Here is a 16545-nt window from a genome sequence, read left to right on the forward strand (position 1 = left end):
TCAGAGCTTTTCTTTCCATTTTTATTTTAAAGGAAAAAAAAAAAAAAAACCAGTGCAAAAACCCATTTTCCAGTGTCAGCCATGCCCATCCCCCACCCCAGGTCACCCCCTGGTTCAGGCCTGGCTCTTCCTCCCACTCGGCACCCCCCTCCCCTCTCATGCAACCCTCAGGGGCTGAGGCTCCATTTCCCTGGAGTGCCAGATCCCAGGGGGCCTTGGGGGGGAGGACAGAACTGGGGCTGCCCTGATCTTCTGCACGCCCCCCTCGTCTCCAGCCATGGCACCAGGTACCCACCTTGGCTCTCATTAACCCTTTTCTGACCACACGACTAGCCTGGGGCGGGGGGCACTGATCTGGGGGAACTGTGTCCACACCCCTCTGCCCCGGGGCCGGCTCGGGGCTCTCCTCACTGAGGTTAGGGGCTCTCTCTCCCCTCTGTGGTGGGGGAGAGCAGCAAACCCCCAGGTTTAAATACCTTAATGAAAGCAGGGATGGGGGAGGAAGGGGCTTTAGATCTAATAAATTATTAGCGTTTTTTTAGTGTCCATGAGGGGTGGACGGGTGGGGCAGGGCGTGGCCTCCAGGGCCCTCCCTCCCCTTACTGGTGGATCTCATTCTCTATGAGGCTGTCCTCGCAAGACTGGAAGTCTGTGTCCGTGAGGCCATCGGGTGGCATCAGCAGCTCCTCATCCTGGGACGAGGTGGACGGGGGCTCGTCCCCCGAGCTTCCAGGACCCCCATCCCCATCCCCGTCCGCCTCTGAGTCCTGCAGCACCTGAGCGATGTATTTCTGAAGGGGAAAGGAGTGAGGCGTGAGGGTGGACAGCTGCCCCTTGTGGGGAGGGGTGACGGACGGAGAGTCTCGGGGCCTGCAGGGGACGGGGCGGGACCCTGTGCCCAGGGGAGGCGGGCGGCCCCCAGTGAAGCAGGTCGCTCCTGCCCCTATCCCCTTTCTGGAGGGTAGGGGGTCAGCCAGCGCTGGGCTGTCTCCGAGGCCCCTCCCCACCCTGGCCACGGAGTGGAGCACTTACCGCAGATTTGGGGACAGCGGCAACAGTGGGGGGACGGCCATTGCTTCTGGAGTCCGCGGTATCTGTCTCTGTGTGCTCAATCTTGAGGGCCCGGGATGAGTCAGGGATTGGGGGGTGTCCTTCCCCTCAGCCACCATCACGACCCCTCACCCTTTCGGCACCCACTGCCCCTGCCCTCAGCTCCCAGCCACCCCCCTGCACGCCCTGGAGCTTCTGCCCTCAGCCGCCCCCGGACCCCCTCGCCCCACACCTTGTAGTTGTGGGCACTGAGGTATTTGAAGTGTCCGAAGCAGACGTGGCAGAGACAGATGACAATGGTGATGACCAGGACCACGAATGTGAACATGGACGTGGGGGCTAGGAACCCTGTTATGGGGGGGGGGGGCAAAGAACGAGCTGCTACCTCCCCTCTAGGCCCCTCCCAGGGGCTCCCACTCTGTTTTGCTACCTTCTGAATGCAGCCCCACACTCCCTTGTGCTGCTGCCTCTCCCTGGCCTGCCTGTGCCCCCTCCCCCACCACGGACCTTCCTGGGGCCTGCTCTGCCTGGACGCCGGAGGGAGCCCCGCGGCCCCACCCCAGCCCCAGGGGAGGGCCCTCACCCGTGCGCATGGTGGAGAAGAAGAGCAGCCAGAAGAGGCAGAGGATGGGCGCAGCCACCACCTGGTTCACAGCCCCCGAGTGGATCTTCTTGTCCAGCTTGGCCGGCAGGTAGGCGTAGTAGAGGTTGTACCTGTCTACCAGGTGCTTCAGCAGCATGTACATGAGCCCTGGGGGAAGCCACACGGGCCCTGACCTTGAACCAGTGCTGCCAGACCTCTGTGCGTCCGGCACAGGGTGTCCCGGTCCTTCGTGGCCCCTGAGGAGCCGGCCTCCCTTCTCCTGCCTCGGCCCCACACAGGCGTGTGCCCCCGGCCCCAGCAGGCCCAGGCCCAGCTTCCTCTGCTGCCCTCCCTCGTTCTGCGGCCCCTCACTAGCCACTCTACTGTGAGAAACCCGCTCGTTTGGGTCAACAAGCATCCTGTTAAAATCCACAGTTTTTTCCTGCTGCTGTTCCTAAACAGACGAGTATACATTGGGAGGCACGTTCTATCTTCCTGGAGGCCGAGGGGATGGGAGCTTTGGGATGAGGACAAGGAGGTTAGTTTGGGAGTTTGGAGCCTTCAATAACCAGGGAGGGTGGTTAATGGGTTAGGATGTTTTTTGGGGGGAAGTAGAGGCCACTCGTGAGGGCAACAGTTGAAGAGAAACTCTGCTAAATTTCAGAAAGAAGAGGGACTGGCCTAAGTCACACAGCTCAGCCAGGCGCTGGAGGGATCCAGCCCCACCCTGGACGCAGGCCTTTCCCGAGTCTACAGGGCTGTGTACAAGAGTGCCCATGGCTCCTGTGTAGTCGTGTGTGACGCCTCAGTGGGTATGTGACGTGTGTCCCAGTAGATCCCGCTGAGTGGGAAGCCCTGGTGTGGGCGAGGATGGTCATGTTGGGGTGACTGTGCCCAGGGGTCCAGCCTGAGCTGAGATGGCTTTTCCCCTCCTCCCCCCAGGCCGGGTCCCAGACTGAGCCAGGAACCGGGTGGGAGGCCGGAGGGGCCGGTCTCCCAGCCAGGGCCCTGTCCACTCGGGGCGGCCTGCCTTACTAGAGTGGAGGGCGTGAGGTCCTGGGTCCCCCCGAGCAGGGCCCAGGTCCCGGCGCGGCGGTGCCTACCGAAGGGCACGATGATGGGGCAGGTGATACTGTAGGTCATGACCACCGTGAAGACGCACATCATCCAGGCGTAGGCTGCGCCAAACTGGAACTCGTAGGCCTGATGCTGGGGGGGAGATGGGCAGGAGGTGGCTCAGGGCAGGGAGGGAGAGCCTGGAGGGGCACAGGGCAGGTGGGAGGGGAGGGGGCCAGGAAAGGCAGTGGGGAAAAGGAACCCATTTCCAGTGCAGGGCAGGGCAGGGCAAAGCAGATGAAGAGAGGAGCTGTGGCCGAGAAGGAGGTCAGGGTGGAGAGCGACAGGGCATGGGCAGGGGCCTTCAAGGGAGCAGGGACTGGCAGGGGGTGCACTTGGGAATGGATGCTCAGAGTCCTGTGGGGTTAGGACCAGGGGCCCTAGGGGTAGGGACCTGGATCTCCCCCAGCTCCCACCACAGAGCACTAGACCCTCAGAACTGGCCAGGGCCTTCAGGGTTATCTGTGTTGACTCATCACTGTTCCTACGGGAAAACTGAGGCCCAGACGGGAGGGGGACAGCCCAGCACCCAGAAGCCCCACACCCTAGCACTGCCGCTGTTTCTGGTCGGGCCCACCAGGGGCGCTGTGCAGGCCGCTGCGCCGGGCGGCCGTACCCGCTTCACGTTGCGCCTCTCCGCGGCCGAGCGCGCCAGGCAGAGCCGGATCATGTACATGAGCAGGCCTGGGATGCGCAGCAGGTCCATGGCGTTGCCGATAAAGGCCGAGGCAATGACGTAGTTCACGAAGAAAGCGCCGTTGTCGGGCAGGAACACGCACCTACGGGCACCGGGTGCTCCAGCACTGTACCCTGGGGGGCCTGGGGGCCTCCTGCCCACTGCACCAGCACCATAACCCCCCCCCCCCGACCCCCCCCCCCCCACCAGCTGCCTTGTGAGCACCAGGTGTCCCAGCTCAGCCCTCAAGCGCCTGGGTGGCCCAGTCCCCCCAGAGTGTGAGCCCCATAGGCAGACGCCAGGGTGTCAGTGACACTTCGGACACCTCCATGTGCGTGGACACCCAGAGGTGCCCTGAGAACCTGTGCCCCATAAAGCCCCATGGAGAGAGTGCTTGAGACCCCCTCAGGCCACCAGTATTCAGGGTATGACTCCCGAGATCTCCAGAGACAACCCTTGAGACCCCCCCCCCCCCCCCCTGCAAAGATCCCTGAGAGTGTGCCCCGGAACACCCAGAAGGCTCCCCTCTGTAGGCCTTAACTGAACCCAAAGTTACCCCCGAGGATGAGCCTCAGTCACCCCTAGAACACAAGCTCAGAAATCCTCCCCTAGAGATGTTCAGAGGGAAGAGACCAAGATGCTCATGACACCCCAAGTGTGAGCCCAAGATTCCCACAGGTGGCCCAGAGCAAGACCCCGAAAGCTGCACCCACAGTACAGCCATGGCACACACCCCTAAGACACCCTCCCAGGGACTCCCCGAGCAGGTGCCCAGAAAGAACGCCACAGTCACACCTCTGGACAGGAGCCTGAAACGTGAGAGGTGTTCCCAGAACTTGTGCCCCGTAAGTACCCCAAAGTGTGAGCCCGAGTCCCCCACAGATACTCAAAAGTGTGGGCTCCAGAGACCATCAAGGATACCTCTAGGGACCCCCAAGATCCCACCACGCATACCTCTCCAAACCTCCCAAGGGACACTCTAGACTCCCAGAGTCCACCCCAGAATACAAACCCAGAGCCCTCAAGCTCCCCCCCCCACCCCCACCCCCCGCTACCGTGTGGCCTTAAATACACCTTGAGGGTGACCTTGGAGTGAGCCCCAACACAACCCCAGGGACAACTCCCAGGCATCGCCTGAGACACGTGAGGGTCCTCTGGGATGATCCCGGCAGCCTGTGACGTAAGCCCCTCTTCCTCCCAGCCGCAGGGGTAGGGAGCGTTCCTGTACCCTCCCAGGGGAAGGAGGGATCTCCCAGGCATTCCCATCCTCCTTCCAGTCTTCTTCCCTGGGGGCCCCGGTCACTCACTCAAACCGAATAGCTGCCTCAGCCAAGAATTTCTTGTCAAAGAGCCAGCGGAAGAAGAGGTCCAGGCTGGAGAGGAGGAGAGGTGTGGTGGGGGGCTGGAGTAGGGATGGGGAGTCCCAGCCAGGAGCCTCTGAGGATGCCCCTAGACACAGGGTCCCTTGCTTGGGAGGGGAGGTGGGAGCCTGAACTGCTCCCTCTCCTCATCCTGCGACCCCCCCGCTCCCCATAGCTCCCCATAGCTCCCGTCCCTTCCTGCGGACCCACCTGCTCAGTCCCAGCGAGGGCAGGAGCAGCACCATGAAGATGAGGAAGGTGTAGCACTTGTGCATGGTGGTCCTGTTCTCCCCGGAGCTGAGGCCGGGGCAGAGGGGCCGAGGTCAGGCGGGCCAGTCCCCATGCTGCTCCCCCAGCCAACACAGTGTCCCAGGAAGGACCCCTGGGAAGAGGGGGCTTCCCACGGTGAGGATGCTGGCACCATCCCTTCTCTGCCAGCTCTGGGACCCCGGGGGCAGGGAGCCTAAATGGCAAAGGGCTGTCCAGTGGCACGGGTGTGCTCTAGGGGTCAGTATATGGAGGGGTCTCACCGTGTCCAGTGGGCTTCGAAGAAGGCAGAGTAGTAGACGATGGTGGGGAGCAGGGCAGAGAAGCACCACAGCAGCAGGGTGGGGAAGAACTGGGTGATGATGGGGTTCTGCAGTGGTACATGGGTGGGGGAGAGTCAGGTGAGGGAAGTCTAGTGGGTCTGCCTTGCTTTGCTTACCTGCCCCCTCCCCCACTGAGCCCTGGGCCCCATATCAGAAGTCCAGAACACCTGGAGGCCAAGGGTTGAGGATTGGGGCCAGGGCCATATGCACAACCCCAGGGTGAATATATTAGTATTTGCTGAGTTTGTACTACGTGCCAAGCACTGATCATGCACTTTACATGTATTCCTCGTAACACTATTACTCCGTTTTACAGATGAGCAAACTGAGGCAAAGCCCCCACACAGTTCAATAGCTAATCCAGCTAGTAAGCAGAGGGGTGGGGATTTGAACCTAGGTAGCCTGGGTCTTATCTACTGTGCTATTATCGCTCAGAGATTCCCAAACTATCCTCCTTTGAATGATGTGGCAGGAGGGGGGAGGGGAGACCAGGTGGAGTGTCCCCCACTCTATTGTCATCTGAGGAGCCTTGATTTTCCATATTGGGTTTCATGTAAGATTCCTTCTGATAAAAGCTCCAAGTTGGGAAGCCAACGACCTAGTCTGAACCTTCTATTCTACTGTTGGGGAGAACGAGGGACGAGGGGTAGGACGTATCCAAGGTCACATGGTCAGTTAGGACCGGGCCTGGGCTCCCTTTCTTCCCCGGGTCTCTCTGTGTGTGCACATGCAAGGGGGGCTCCCTGGGGGAAGGTGGTGAGGAACCCAGGGAAGCACACAGTGGGATTTGCAGCCCACGGTCACGGGGGAACCTCTTGGTGGCTGGGGCTGGGCAGGAGGCATTCTGGTTCCCGCCCCTTCCCAGGAGGGATTCAGAGCCTGATTTCTGTGTCTTGAGACACACAGTGGAGGGGTGGGGTATGTGGCCTCACATTGAGGTACTCCACGGGCTTGGTGACGTTGAACTTGTCCATGGTGGTGATGATGATGGCCGGGGTAGTGAGGAAGAAGAGGAGGATGAAGAGGATGACATTGATGACCAGGCAGCGCAGCCACCAGATGAAGCCGCGGATGGAGAGGTGCTCCCTGGGAAGGAAGGGGAGGCAGTCACTCCAGGGACCAGATGCCTGGTTGGTCCCCAGGGACACCTAGCTCTCCCTCCCCTCCCCTCTGCCCGCTGGAGCCCACCCAGGTCCCATGAAGCCTGCCCTCTGCTCACCAATAGATGTTCTGGGGGTCAGGGGCGTAGGTAACGGTCCAGTTGGAGATGTGCAAGGACTCGCTGCAGGACGAGGAGCGAGGCTCCCCGCGGCAGGTGCAGCCCTGGCATTTACACACGTTGAAATCCTTCAGGATACTGTGGGGATGGACACCAGTTACCGGGGCACCAGCCGGTGGGGACCCCACTGCCGACAGCTGATGAACCCAGGGACCTGGGAGTCCCTGCTGATCACTGGGGGCCTAGGCTGGGGGAGGGCAGGCTGGGAGGAGGCTCACATGGCGGTGATGGTCTCATTGTGGAAGGTGACGAAGGCCATGCCAAGAGGCTTCTCGTTCACCTTCTCCCTCTCCCGCTGGTAGTCCTCCTTCAGCTTCTGCTCCAGCTTCGTGTAGTACTCGATGGCCTCCACCTGCCAGGGAGGGGGAGGCAGATCTGGGCAGAGAGCCCACAGCACCAGCCGGCACTGACCTACAGCTTCCTACAGGCCAGGCGCTGCTTTGAGCTGTCCGTCTCTCACAATCCTATGAGGTAGGTACACTTAGCCCCATCTTACAGATGAGGAAACTGAGGCACAGAGCAGTCAAGAAACTTGCCTAGAAGCCACTGAGCCAGTAAATACAGCACAACACTGTCCTCTCGGCTCACCTCATCTGATTCAGGGCTTGAAAATTTGGTCACTGTAGGGACAGGGGGCAACCCAACCGTGGGGATGGGGCTGCAAGGACTGTAGGAACAGGCGGAGGGCCGCTGAGAGAGGGGCTGCGCCCTGCCCTGGCCTGGCTCCAGCCCGGCCTGGCCTCCTCTGGGAGTCTGTTTACCTTTGGGTGTTAAGTGCAGGGCCCGCTGATGTGTGTGTTCCTAGGGTTGTGGGACATGCATCGCAGGGAGCATCCATGTCTGCTGTGACCTGTCCCCCCAGGACCTTCCGACTCCTCCCCATGCCACCTGCAGCTTTGGGGCCCTGCGGTGTGAGCCCAGGCCCGGCACGCCCCTTGGCCAGCCCACCTCATACCTGCTCACAGCCTCGCACCACACAGCAGCAGAGGTGGCCACAGGGCTTGGGGTTGATCATGGTGGGGACGTTATCTTTGCTCTGGAGGTTTGTGAAGTACAGCTTTCCCCGCTCAGCCTTCTTCCTGTGGAACCCAGGTGCCCAGTCACAGCCTGCCTGGCTGGGGCAGGGGCGGGGGGTGGGGAATAGGGCTGGGGCAGGGCTGGTACTGGGAGGATGGGTAGGGGGCCCAGCTCAGGGATCATCTAGTCCACTCCCCAAGGACGGGGCTATCTTGCTCTTGGGTTTGTTTAGGATGCATAGTTCAAACATGTCCCCATCCCTTGAAGGCCAGAAATTCTCCCTATAGTCTGGCCCCCATTCCTGACACTGTAGTTTAAAGAAGGGTCTGTCCTCAGAGGGGGTGGAGACGAGGAGCCCCTTCCTTTTGCAACCAGCTCTGATCTCTAGGCCTCACTCTCTCCAGAGCTAAACTGATAAGCACTCCAGTGCCCTGGGAAACACCTGGCAGGGGAGCCAGGCTCCTCTGTGAATCCAAGACACCCTCCTCCATGGGCAGCAGGCCCTCGGGGGTCCCTCCCCACTCCAGTCCCGGGCCCATTACCTCTCTGCGTCGAGGAACATGAGGCGAGCCACGTTGTAACATGGGCGGGCTTCCAGGACCGTGCAGTTGGGGTAGGCCTCCCTGAAATAGAGTCCACCATCATTTTCAGCGGGGGCCCTGCCCACACGCCCCAACTTGCATGCAGGACCCCATCACCTTCAAGACACACATCCCCAATTCAAGCAACCTCTTTCCTAGTCTACACAAATGAGAGTTCTCCGAGAATACAACTCTGAAATTCCTCCTCATGTGGATCTGAGTTGGGGGAGTGTGCACAGAGGTGTGGGGGCTGTGTGAGCGCGTGTGAGCCGCCACGACTGTGGTCTGACTCTTGTCCAAGGCTGTGAACTTTACGTCGAGAGACTGTTTCTCCTCATGGATAGTTCCCTTTACCCTGTCCCCAGAACGTCTGGGTACAGTTCAACATTTAGCCTTGACCATGGACTGACCCCAACCAACCCCCAGCCCAGGCAACAGAGTGATCTCTGCCCTAAGCCCAACCAGAGATTGATCCTGAATCCTGACCTAAGATTGACCTCTAACCCTGACCCTAGATTGACCCCAACCTTGACTTGAGACTGACCACAGACTGTTCTTGGCTCTCAGTACCTGGTACCTGGCAGGGCCCACGGGGTACCTGCTGACTGGTCTTAATCCCTAATCTGGACTGAGCCCCATGAAACATTGTTATGAAGGACCAGTAAGTGTTACAGATGCATGAGACACGGTTCTGAAGCAACCAGATGGACCACACAAATACACGAGAACCTGGAAACTGAAATCTGGGGTGGGGTTCTTGGAAAGCACTTCCAGGACCTTTCCCCTGACAATGTCGTTTTCAAACCATTTTAGGGTTCCTCTTTGGAAGGGCCTCACCCCTGTGGCAGGGTGAGCCCTCATTCTCACCAGACTAATCTCTAATCCCTTAATCCCCGCCACATAGGCTCCCTGATTTTGCACACAGGATATTCCCTAACTCTGCTGGGCCAGTCCTCCAATCCAGACAGACCCCAGGCCTGGACGACAAGCCCTAATACTGTCCACTGGCCCAGGGGCTCCATGAGGACAGGCAGCCTGTGTATCACCACATACCCATGCCTGAGCCAATAGCTCGCACACAGTAGGTGCCCGATGAACATGTGCTGAAGCCTGGATCAATGAAATGGCTACGCCATAATATTCACCCCATGTATCCCCCAAACTCCAATTAGGACCACCCCTGCTTTATAGGCTAACCACCCATTTTAATCAAAGGCTATTTCCTAAACAGAACCACAGCCCGACCCTTAACACAGATGACTTGGATCACGAGTTCCCCACAGACAGCCACCATGTCTGGATCTTTGTCTTCCTGGTATGATGCACACAGTAGGTGCACAACAAATGTGTGTGGAATGAATGGATGCTTGGCTGTGGGGTTCACTCCCTCACTGCATGCATCAACTGCTCAAATGTTCCCCTGTCAGAGTCCCCCCACTCACCCCATCCGAACACCCTTCCTGACTCCTTTACTCTGCCCCTCTTCCAGCTTTGGTTTTCTTCTTTTTTAAATATATTTTTATTGATTTCAGAAAGGAAGGGAGAGGGCGAGAGAGAGAGAGATATCAATGATGAAAGGGAATCATCAATCCGCTGCCTCCCGCACTGGGGATGGAGCCCACAACCCGGGCATGTGCCCTGACTGGGAAATGAACCGTGATCTCCTGATTCATAGGTTGATGCTCAACCACTGAGCCACACCAGCCAGGCTGGTTTCCTTCTTAGCACCAACCCCTACTTGACACAGTGTCTATTACCAGTTCATTTGCTTACTGTCCTCCTCAGCCCCCTAGAATGTAAGCAGGTGAAGGTGGGGACTTCTTCTTTTCTGTTTATTGTTATTTCCCCAGTTCCTACTTCAGCGAAGCCACAGGGCAGCTCAAGAGATACTTGTTATTAAAGGACTCATCAGAACAAGCCGACAGCTGATTCCAATTGGATGGTAATATTAAGATGTCACCTAATTCTGAGCATTCCCTGTCCTTAATCCTGACCCAGACTGCCCCCTAATGCTGATCACGGCTTGAATGCCAGATAGGACCCAAATTGTTCTCTCATACTGACCAAGTTTGATTTAATGTTGACTGCTGTGAGGGCGGGCCTGTTTCTCATTTACTTATGCCTGGGGTATAGGAGGTGACTAATAGATGCCTATTGAATGAATGAGTGTTTATCTGCCCATGCTGATCACAACACAGTCATTTTCCCATAACACAGAGGGAGGAACCTGACCCTGACCAGACTCACTCTCAACACTGTCCTGACCGGGAACAGCGCCTGACCTCTGATCCCAGCCAACTGACAGTGAGTCCAGACCTCACCAAATCCCGATCCTGACACAGATAGCCCTAATTCAGACCATCAACGCCCCTTATCAACTCCTAATTCTGACCACAGACTGACCCCAGGCCACTCTGTGATCAGGCCCTGGACTGGCTCCTAGAGCTGACCTCCATACTGCGAACCCCCGAGAGTTTGTCGATCCCTTTTTCACCCGTATAGTCCCGAGGCCCACCACGCTGACTCGTGCCTGAGCACCTGAGGAAGTTTGCTGAGTGGCCAGATGAATGATGCTAGGATCCCTGATCCTGCACACAGACCGTCTGGCACCTGGGGCTCCTGGAGGTGTACATGCCCCTCCCGGCTGAGACAGCCTTCCAGAGCTGGGAAGAGCCTCAGAGAGCACACGGCCAGGCGCTCCTGGGCTCCATGATGAAGCTCTCCCCGCCAGGCTACACACAAACTCCAGACTTTATGAAAAAGCTACACATCATGGACCCTCTGGCAACAACCCACGATCCAGCTCATGTCGGAAAACGGCGGGGGATGGAGGGGTCGGGGGTGGTTGTGTGGCACAGACTGGACTCATTCTCAAGTATTTCAAGTATTTCTCTTGTGTTCCTAGAGGTGCCAATCACCCAGCCCAAGTGTTAGGCCTCCCTAGAGCCAGATAATTCTTTAGTCCAACCTCCACCCTCATGCGGCCCAGGCCTTGGAGGGAGAGGAGTGGGAGGCGCGTGAGGAGGGTCTTGGGAGTTGAAAGGCAAAGAAGGGTCTGCAGGGCCTGGGGTGGGGAGGTGGGGGGGTGTGGCTACTCACTCAAAATGCTTCTTGATCTTTTCTGACTCTGCATATTTGGAGATTCCATTGATGAAGAGAGTCCGCTTCACCTGGCGTGAGAGGCAGGTGAGAGGGATCGAAGGTGCAGGGAGGGGTGGGGAAGTGGAGAGCAGAGAGAAGCAGACAGAGGTGGACAGGCCTTGGTGAATTTCTAGTAGAAATCAGGCAGTGAGCCTAACGAAAGAGCCATCTGGCCCCTGCCCTGTGAGGGCTTGCGGCGAGGAGATGGGGTGCCAGTCTCGGGTCCACAGGCCGTGAAGACCCAGAACAATGGCTGGCACAGAGTGTGGGCGTTTGCTAATAGTTTAGGGCCGTGGTCGGCAAACCGAGGCTCGTGAGCCACATGCGGCTCTTTGGCCCCTTCAGTGTGGCTCTTCCACAAAATACCACGTGCGGGTACGCACGTACAGTGTGATTGAAACTTCGTGGCCCATGCGCAGAAGTCAGTATTTTGTGGAAGAGCCACACTGAAGGGGCCAAAGAGCCGCATGTGGCTCTCGAGCCATGGTTTGCCGACCATGGGTTTTAGGGAATCAGTGGAGAAGGGGAGGGGATTTCACAACCATGGCATTTCCTGAGTGCCAGGCACAGCACTGGGTGCTGTCCATGCATCGCCTCACCTCACCTTCCCACCACCCTCAGGAGAGGCACTGCTGTTACTTCATTGGTCGGGAGAGGAAACCAAGGAGGTAACAACTAACTTACAGGGTGGGGGCTCCTGAGCTGCTAGACCAGGAGTCCAACCGAGCTGGCCTGACTCTGGGGCTGATGTACAAGAGAGGTCTGGGGGGGAGGGAAGAGGCGGGCACGGGTGGTCCCGGCGCTGCCCCACTCACCAGGTCATCCTCCTTGTAGCGCATCTTGGACGTGTGTCTGCGCATGCTGTAGACGGTGAGCAGCAGGTACAGGAAGGCGAAGGAGGTGTGCAGCCAGAGCAGGTGGTTCCTGGCAGAGCAGAGGGCGCAGAAGCCACAGGGGCTAGAAACCCACTCAGACAGCCCCGACCTCTCGGTGGTAATCAAACCCCGGTACAGGGCCCCTCCAGGGCCACGTCTTCTGGAACGGATACCCCACAGAGCGGGCCCACACCCCACATCCTCTAGACTCTGAGACGGTCCCATTCCAACGGAAATGTCCCAGAGGTCACCTCTTCGTGCGCTCCCCCCTGGCTACGCTGCCCTCCCCCCTGCCCCCAGGTGGTCTCGCTGGCCTGGCCTGAGGCGGCATCCTCCTCTCTGTACCTGGTCCTTCTTGGCCACCCACAGCCGGTTCTACCTCTTCTGCTTCCACTCCCAGCCTCCGGGACCCACAGCCTCAGCCTCAGCCACTGTCCCCCCACACTCCCTCTCCTTCCCTCCTTGTCAGGGCTCAGCTCTGACCCGGACCCTGGCCTCACGGGCCTGCTTCCCAAACTCACCCTGATTTCAAGTTGGCAATGGTGGTTCTCCCGAAGCTGTAGGCATTGTTCTCTGGGGGGTGGGGAGAGGGAGAGGATGGCAGGGGTCAGGGCCTGTGGCCTCCGGCCCCTCCTCTCCGCCCCACCCATCCTGGCCCTCACGGACCCAGCAGGTCCCCTGAGAAGTTGACAGGCAGCACGATGCCCACGGAGAGGACGCCCACGACGACCAGCAGCCCGATGATATGCCTCTGGAAGGACAGGTAGTGCACGGCGTCGCCCCCGCACTTGTCCCGGATCTCGTCATCCCTGAGGTGCAGTGGACAGAGGCGGCAGGTGAGGACCAGGCCACCAGGGACTGACTTGCCTGCCCTTGCCCACCCCACCCCATCTCACCCCCCCCCCCGGCCCCTGCCAATCTGGCATCAGTGTGGGGCTGAAATGGGGCCTGAGTCTCCTGTTTGTTGGGAAGGGAGGGAGAAGGAGTGGGAAGGGAAAGGGGAAGAGAAGGATGAAGGGAGAGGGGAGGAAAAGGAAGAACAGAGAGAAGGAGAGGAATAACTGAGGGAACAGGAAGAAAGTTTGGAAGGAAGAGAGGAAGGAGAGAGGAGTAAAAGAAGAAGAAAGACTGCACAGAGAAATGAGGGATGGAGAGAAAGGGAAAGGAACAGAGGAAGACGGGAAAAGGGGGGTTGAGGCAAAAGGAGGAGAACCGGTGACAGGAAGAAGCAGCCGCAGGAGGCTGGAGCGGGGTTCGGGAAGCAGGCCCCTTATGGGTGCTGGTGCACGCAGTACGTGGCACACGTGGGGGGCCTGGGGGCTGCGGGTGGTGGCGGTGCTGACCTGTGCGGCTTCCTGCCTCTCTCAGCGCTCACTGCCTGCCTGCCGCACTCGCGATCTGCCTTCTGCTGGACACTGGCTCCTGCCTGCTGCTGGCGGGCTGCTCCCAGCCTGCCTGCTGCTCCCACCCACAGGGGCAGGGAGAGCGGTGGGTGGAGTGGGCCTCCCAGGCAGGGGGCACAGGAGACCATGGGTGGTCGTGAGGCTAGCTCAGGGCTCCGCGGAAGCCAGGGCCCCAGGGCCAGGCTCCTGGAGGAAGGAGGAGGGTGCTGGGCTGGCTAGGAGCGCTAAGGCCCTCAACGCTGCTGGCCTCTGGATTTTGTGGGGAGATGACAAGTTCTGAAGTTTTTCTGTTTCTTTCTTTAGAGCCTGAAGACCATTCACTTACTTTATCCTGAAGATGGCTGTCAGCCAGGAACAGAAACCCTGGGGGGACAGAGGGCCATCAGCAGCAGCCCCAGCCCCCGCCGCCCTACCCCCCCCCCCCCTCCAGGTCCCACTCACCCTGGTGTAGCTTCCACAACCTCTCCCCCGACCCCCAAGAAACTGGCTCACCCCAGGGAGGGAGAGAGGGAAGGGCCAGCCTTCAAGGAAGAATGGGACCAAGGGCAAAGAAAGGGACCATGCCCAGAGCTACGATCCCCGCAAACACCCCACAGGGCGGCAGACTGGAGCAGGCCTGCAGCTGTGTGGCCAGGGTAGGGATGGGTGGGATTCGGGGATCGAGGAAGAGCAGCGGGGACCTCCAGACCTGTAGCTAAGAAGGAGAGTTGGCAGCATGGCTGCCACAAGCAGCGGGCTGGGCCACACTGCCTGGGATCCTGCCACTTGTCTGCGGGCACACCTCAGAGGTCGCTGAGCCCCATCTCCCATCCACAAGTCCCCAGACCCGCCTTCCGGCAGAGCCCACACTCAGAGCCGGGGGATGCGGGGGAGGGCTGGGCAGGGAGAACCCTTCCCCACCTTCCTGCCAGGGAAAGGTCCAGGCTTCACACAGGCTGGGAGAGAGAGCTACCCTCTGGCCAAGATGCAGGACTGTGCTACCTGTTGCCAATGTCACCGAGTCTGGGGACCATCTGGGCGCCTCTGGCAGGCAGGTGACACCTTTGCTTAGCCACTTACCAGCAGGCATCCAATTCAGGAAGCGGACAGGCTTCTTCTGCTACAGCTATCTCAGCGGTTGCAGCCCAGGGGCCGCAGCCTAAGCGGGACTGACCAGGGCCACCCTAGGGCCTAAAGATTAGGGTCTGACCAGGACACTCACCCTGTCAGAACAACAGGGCCAGGCAGGGAATGCCAGGGTGTTGGGTCTGATGTGAAAGGGGGTCTGGAGACGGCTGTGAATCCCCAAGGACAAGCCGTATCTTCAGGGGCCCCTGCCACTCGGCTCCAATCCGCCAGCCCGTCAACTGGCCCCACCCAGCCAGCCAGCCAGCCAGCCAGGGGCTGCCTGCCTGCCTGCACCCTCTGAGCAGCACAGTGAGTTCTGTATGTCTTGTAAGCAGCATGGAAAGCTCATTATTACTTCTAAGACCACGTCTAAGGAAAAAGGGGTCCTTAGAATTAAGCAAGAGGCGGGCACTGAACGCTACAGTGGAACAAGTCTGAAATCACGAATTAAGCTGGTGCCAGCGTGGAGGCTGGCATGGAGGACAGCGCCAGGAGTTCCGGTCTGGGTGGTTATCCTGTGGCTCCCATAGCACCACAGGTCGGACTGGTCACCGGAAGCTAGAGGCTGCGGAGCCCCCCTGCCCCCGAGGACCAGGGTGGCTAAGAATTCCGGGGCGGGCACTCACGTTGTCTCTTTGGTCAAAGTCGACGGAGCTGGAGACAGACGTGAGACGCTCATACCGGTCATGACTGTCCCCGTGCATAGCTGACGCCACACTGGGGGTGAGGAGACGAGAAATGAGAGAGCCTGGTGAGTCTGAGCCCCTGGCGAGCAGGGGTGAAGCGGGTGGGCTCCCCCTCCAGAGCTCCAGGCGTTAGACAAGACACAGAAAGCGCAGTGGCTGAGCAGGAAGAAATGACTACCCTCTCCCTGCCTCCCGTCAGTCTACCTCTTCCCTTCAGCAGGGTCTGGGAAAGCAGACACAGGCCGCAGGGGGAAGGGAGGAGGGTGTCTTCATCATTGCCCCCTGGAGGTTGAAGTGAGCGTGTGAACCGGCCCTGCAGTTCCGGAGCTGACAGGGCACAGGGCAATGGGGAGGTGAAGGAAAGGATGGACTAGGAGAGCCCCAGAGGGTGGGGATAAGGGGGGGGCTGGAGTGGGGGGATGCCTCCCAGGTGGGTCCTGATCCACCCTCTTCCCTGTCCCCAGCAGCTGCCGAAATTCCAACACTAGTCCTACAGACAGAGACTGAGACGTGACACACAAAGGGCCAGACTGGGGGCTCCTGGGGCAGCTCCCCTCTCAGGCCTCCAGGAGAAGTGAGCAGAGAACCCTGGAATATGAAGAACCAGCTGTTAGGGAAGCCACAGGTGACACCCAATCTTGTCTCTGCCACCCACAGGGTGAGTGTACTGGGAATTTCCGGGAGGATGGCCCCTCCACTCCAGCCAACCAGGGCCACGAAGGCTGGGTGCACGGGGAGGGGCTTCTCCCAGGCAGAGAGCCAGGGAGAGAGATGGGGGGTAAGGCAGAGACAAGTTGGGGAGCCCCCTGCTCTGCAAAGCACACCGCCTGCGTTAATCCGAAAATGAGCCTGCAGAAGAGACAACTGCGAAGAGAAACCAGCAACTTGGCAGGAGAGGAGAGAAGCATGAGAGAAGGAAAGAGAAAGCTGGTTTAGTGGATGAGGGGGCTGGTGCCCCACATACTATTCCTGTTCCACTCGGTCCCTCTCCTGCCGCCGGAGCCTGGGGGCAGAGAACAGACAAAGTTAGGGAGGGGGGGGGTGGAGGGAGGAGGGTCCCTGGATATGGCAAGGGACAAA

The 16545-nt window shown here is 59.4% G+C and overlaps 1 protein-coding gene across 3 annotated transcripts in view; it reads right to left on the reverse strand.

The window, feature by feature from the left end:
* Positions 1–16545, reverse strand: part of TMEM63B (transmembrane protein 63B) — a 23715-nt gene continuing 7170 nt past the window's right edge. For 2 of the 3 annotated variants that reach the window (XM_070418511.1, XM_070418510.1), the window contains exons 4-24: positions 16430–16468; positions 15406–15496; positions 13998–14035; positions 12936–13078; positions 12791–12842; positions 12210–12318; positions 11353–11423; positions 8215–8295; positions 7611–7734; positions 6874–7007; positions 6596–6733; positions 6309–6462; positions 5317–5423; positions 4997–5083; positions 4733–4798; positions 3366–3528; positions 2737–2842; positions 1634–1801; positions 1283–1398; positions 1033–1113; positions 1–791 (exon numbers count right to left, since the gene is read on the reverse strand). In XM_070418511.1, coding sequence (XP_070274612.1) covers positions 600–791; positions 1033–1113; positions 1283–1398; positions 1634–1801; positions 2737–2842; positions 3366–3528; positions 4733–4798; positions 4997–5083; positions 5317–5423; positions 6309–6462; positions 6596–6733; positions 6874–7007; positions 7611–7734; positions 8215–8295; positions 11353–11423; positions 12210–12318; positions 12791–12842; positions 12936–13078; positions 13998–14035; positions 15406–15496; positions 16430–16468 — 2260 coding nt within the window. In that variant the 3' untranslated portion in view covers positions 1–599. The remainder of the gene's footprint in view (positions 792–1032; positions 1114–1282; positions 1399–1633; positions 1802–2736; positions 2843–3365; positions 3529–4732; positions 4799–4996; positions 5084–5316; positions 5424–6308; positions 6463–6595; positions 6734–6873; positions 7008–7610; positions 7735–8214; positions 8296–11352; positions 11424–12209; positions 12319–12790; positions 12843–12935; positions 13079–13997; positions 14036–15405; positions 15497–16429; positions 16469–16545) is intronic. The other variant, XM_070418512.1, reaches the window with a different exon arrangement.

This window comes from Myotis yumanensis, unplaced genomic scaffold, assembly GCF_028538775.1.
Source record: "Myotis yumanensis isolate MYYU_CA2020_CCGP unplaced genomic scaffold, mMyoYum1.0.hap1 SCAF_6, whole genome shotgun sequence".
In the NCBI taxonomy this organism is placed as follows: domain Eukaryota; kingdom Metazoa; phylum Chordata; class Mammalia; order Chiroptera; family Vespertilionidae; genus Myotis; species Myotis yumanensis.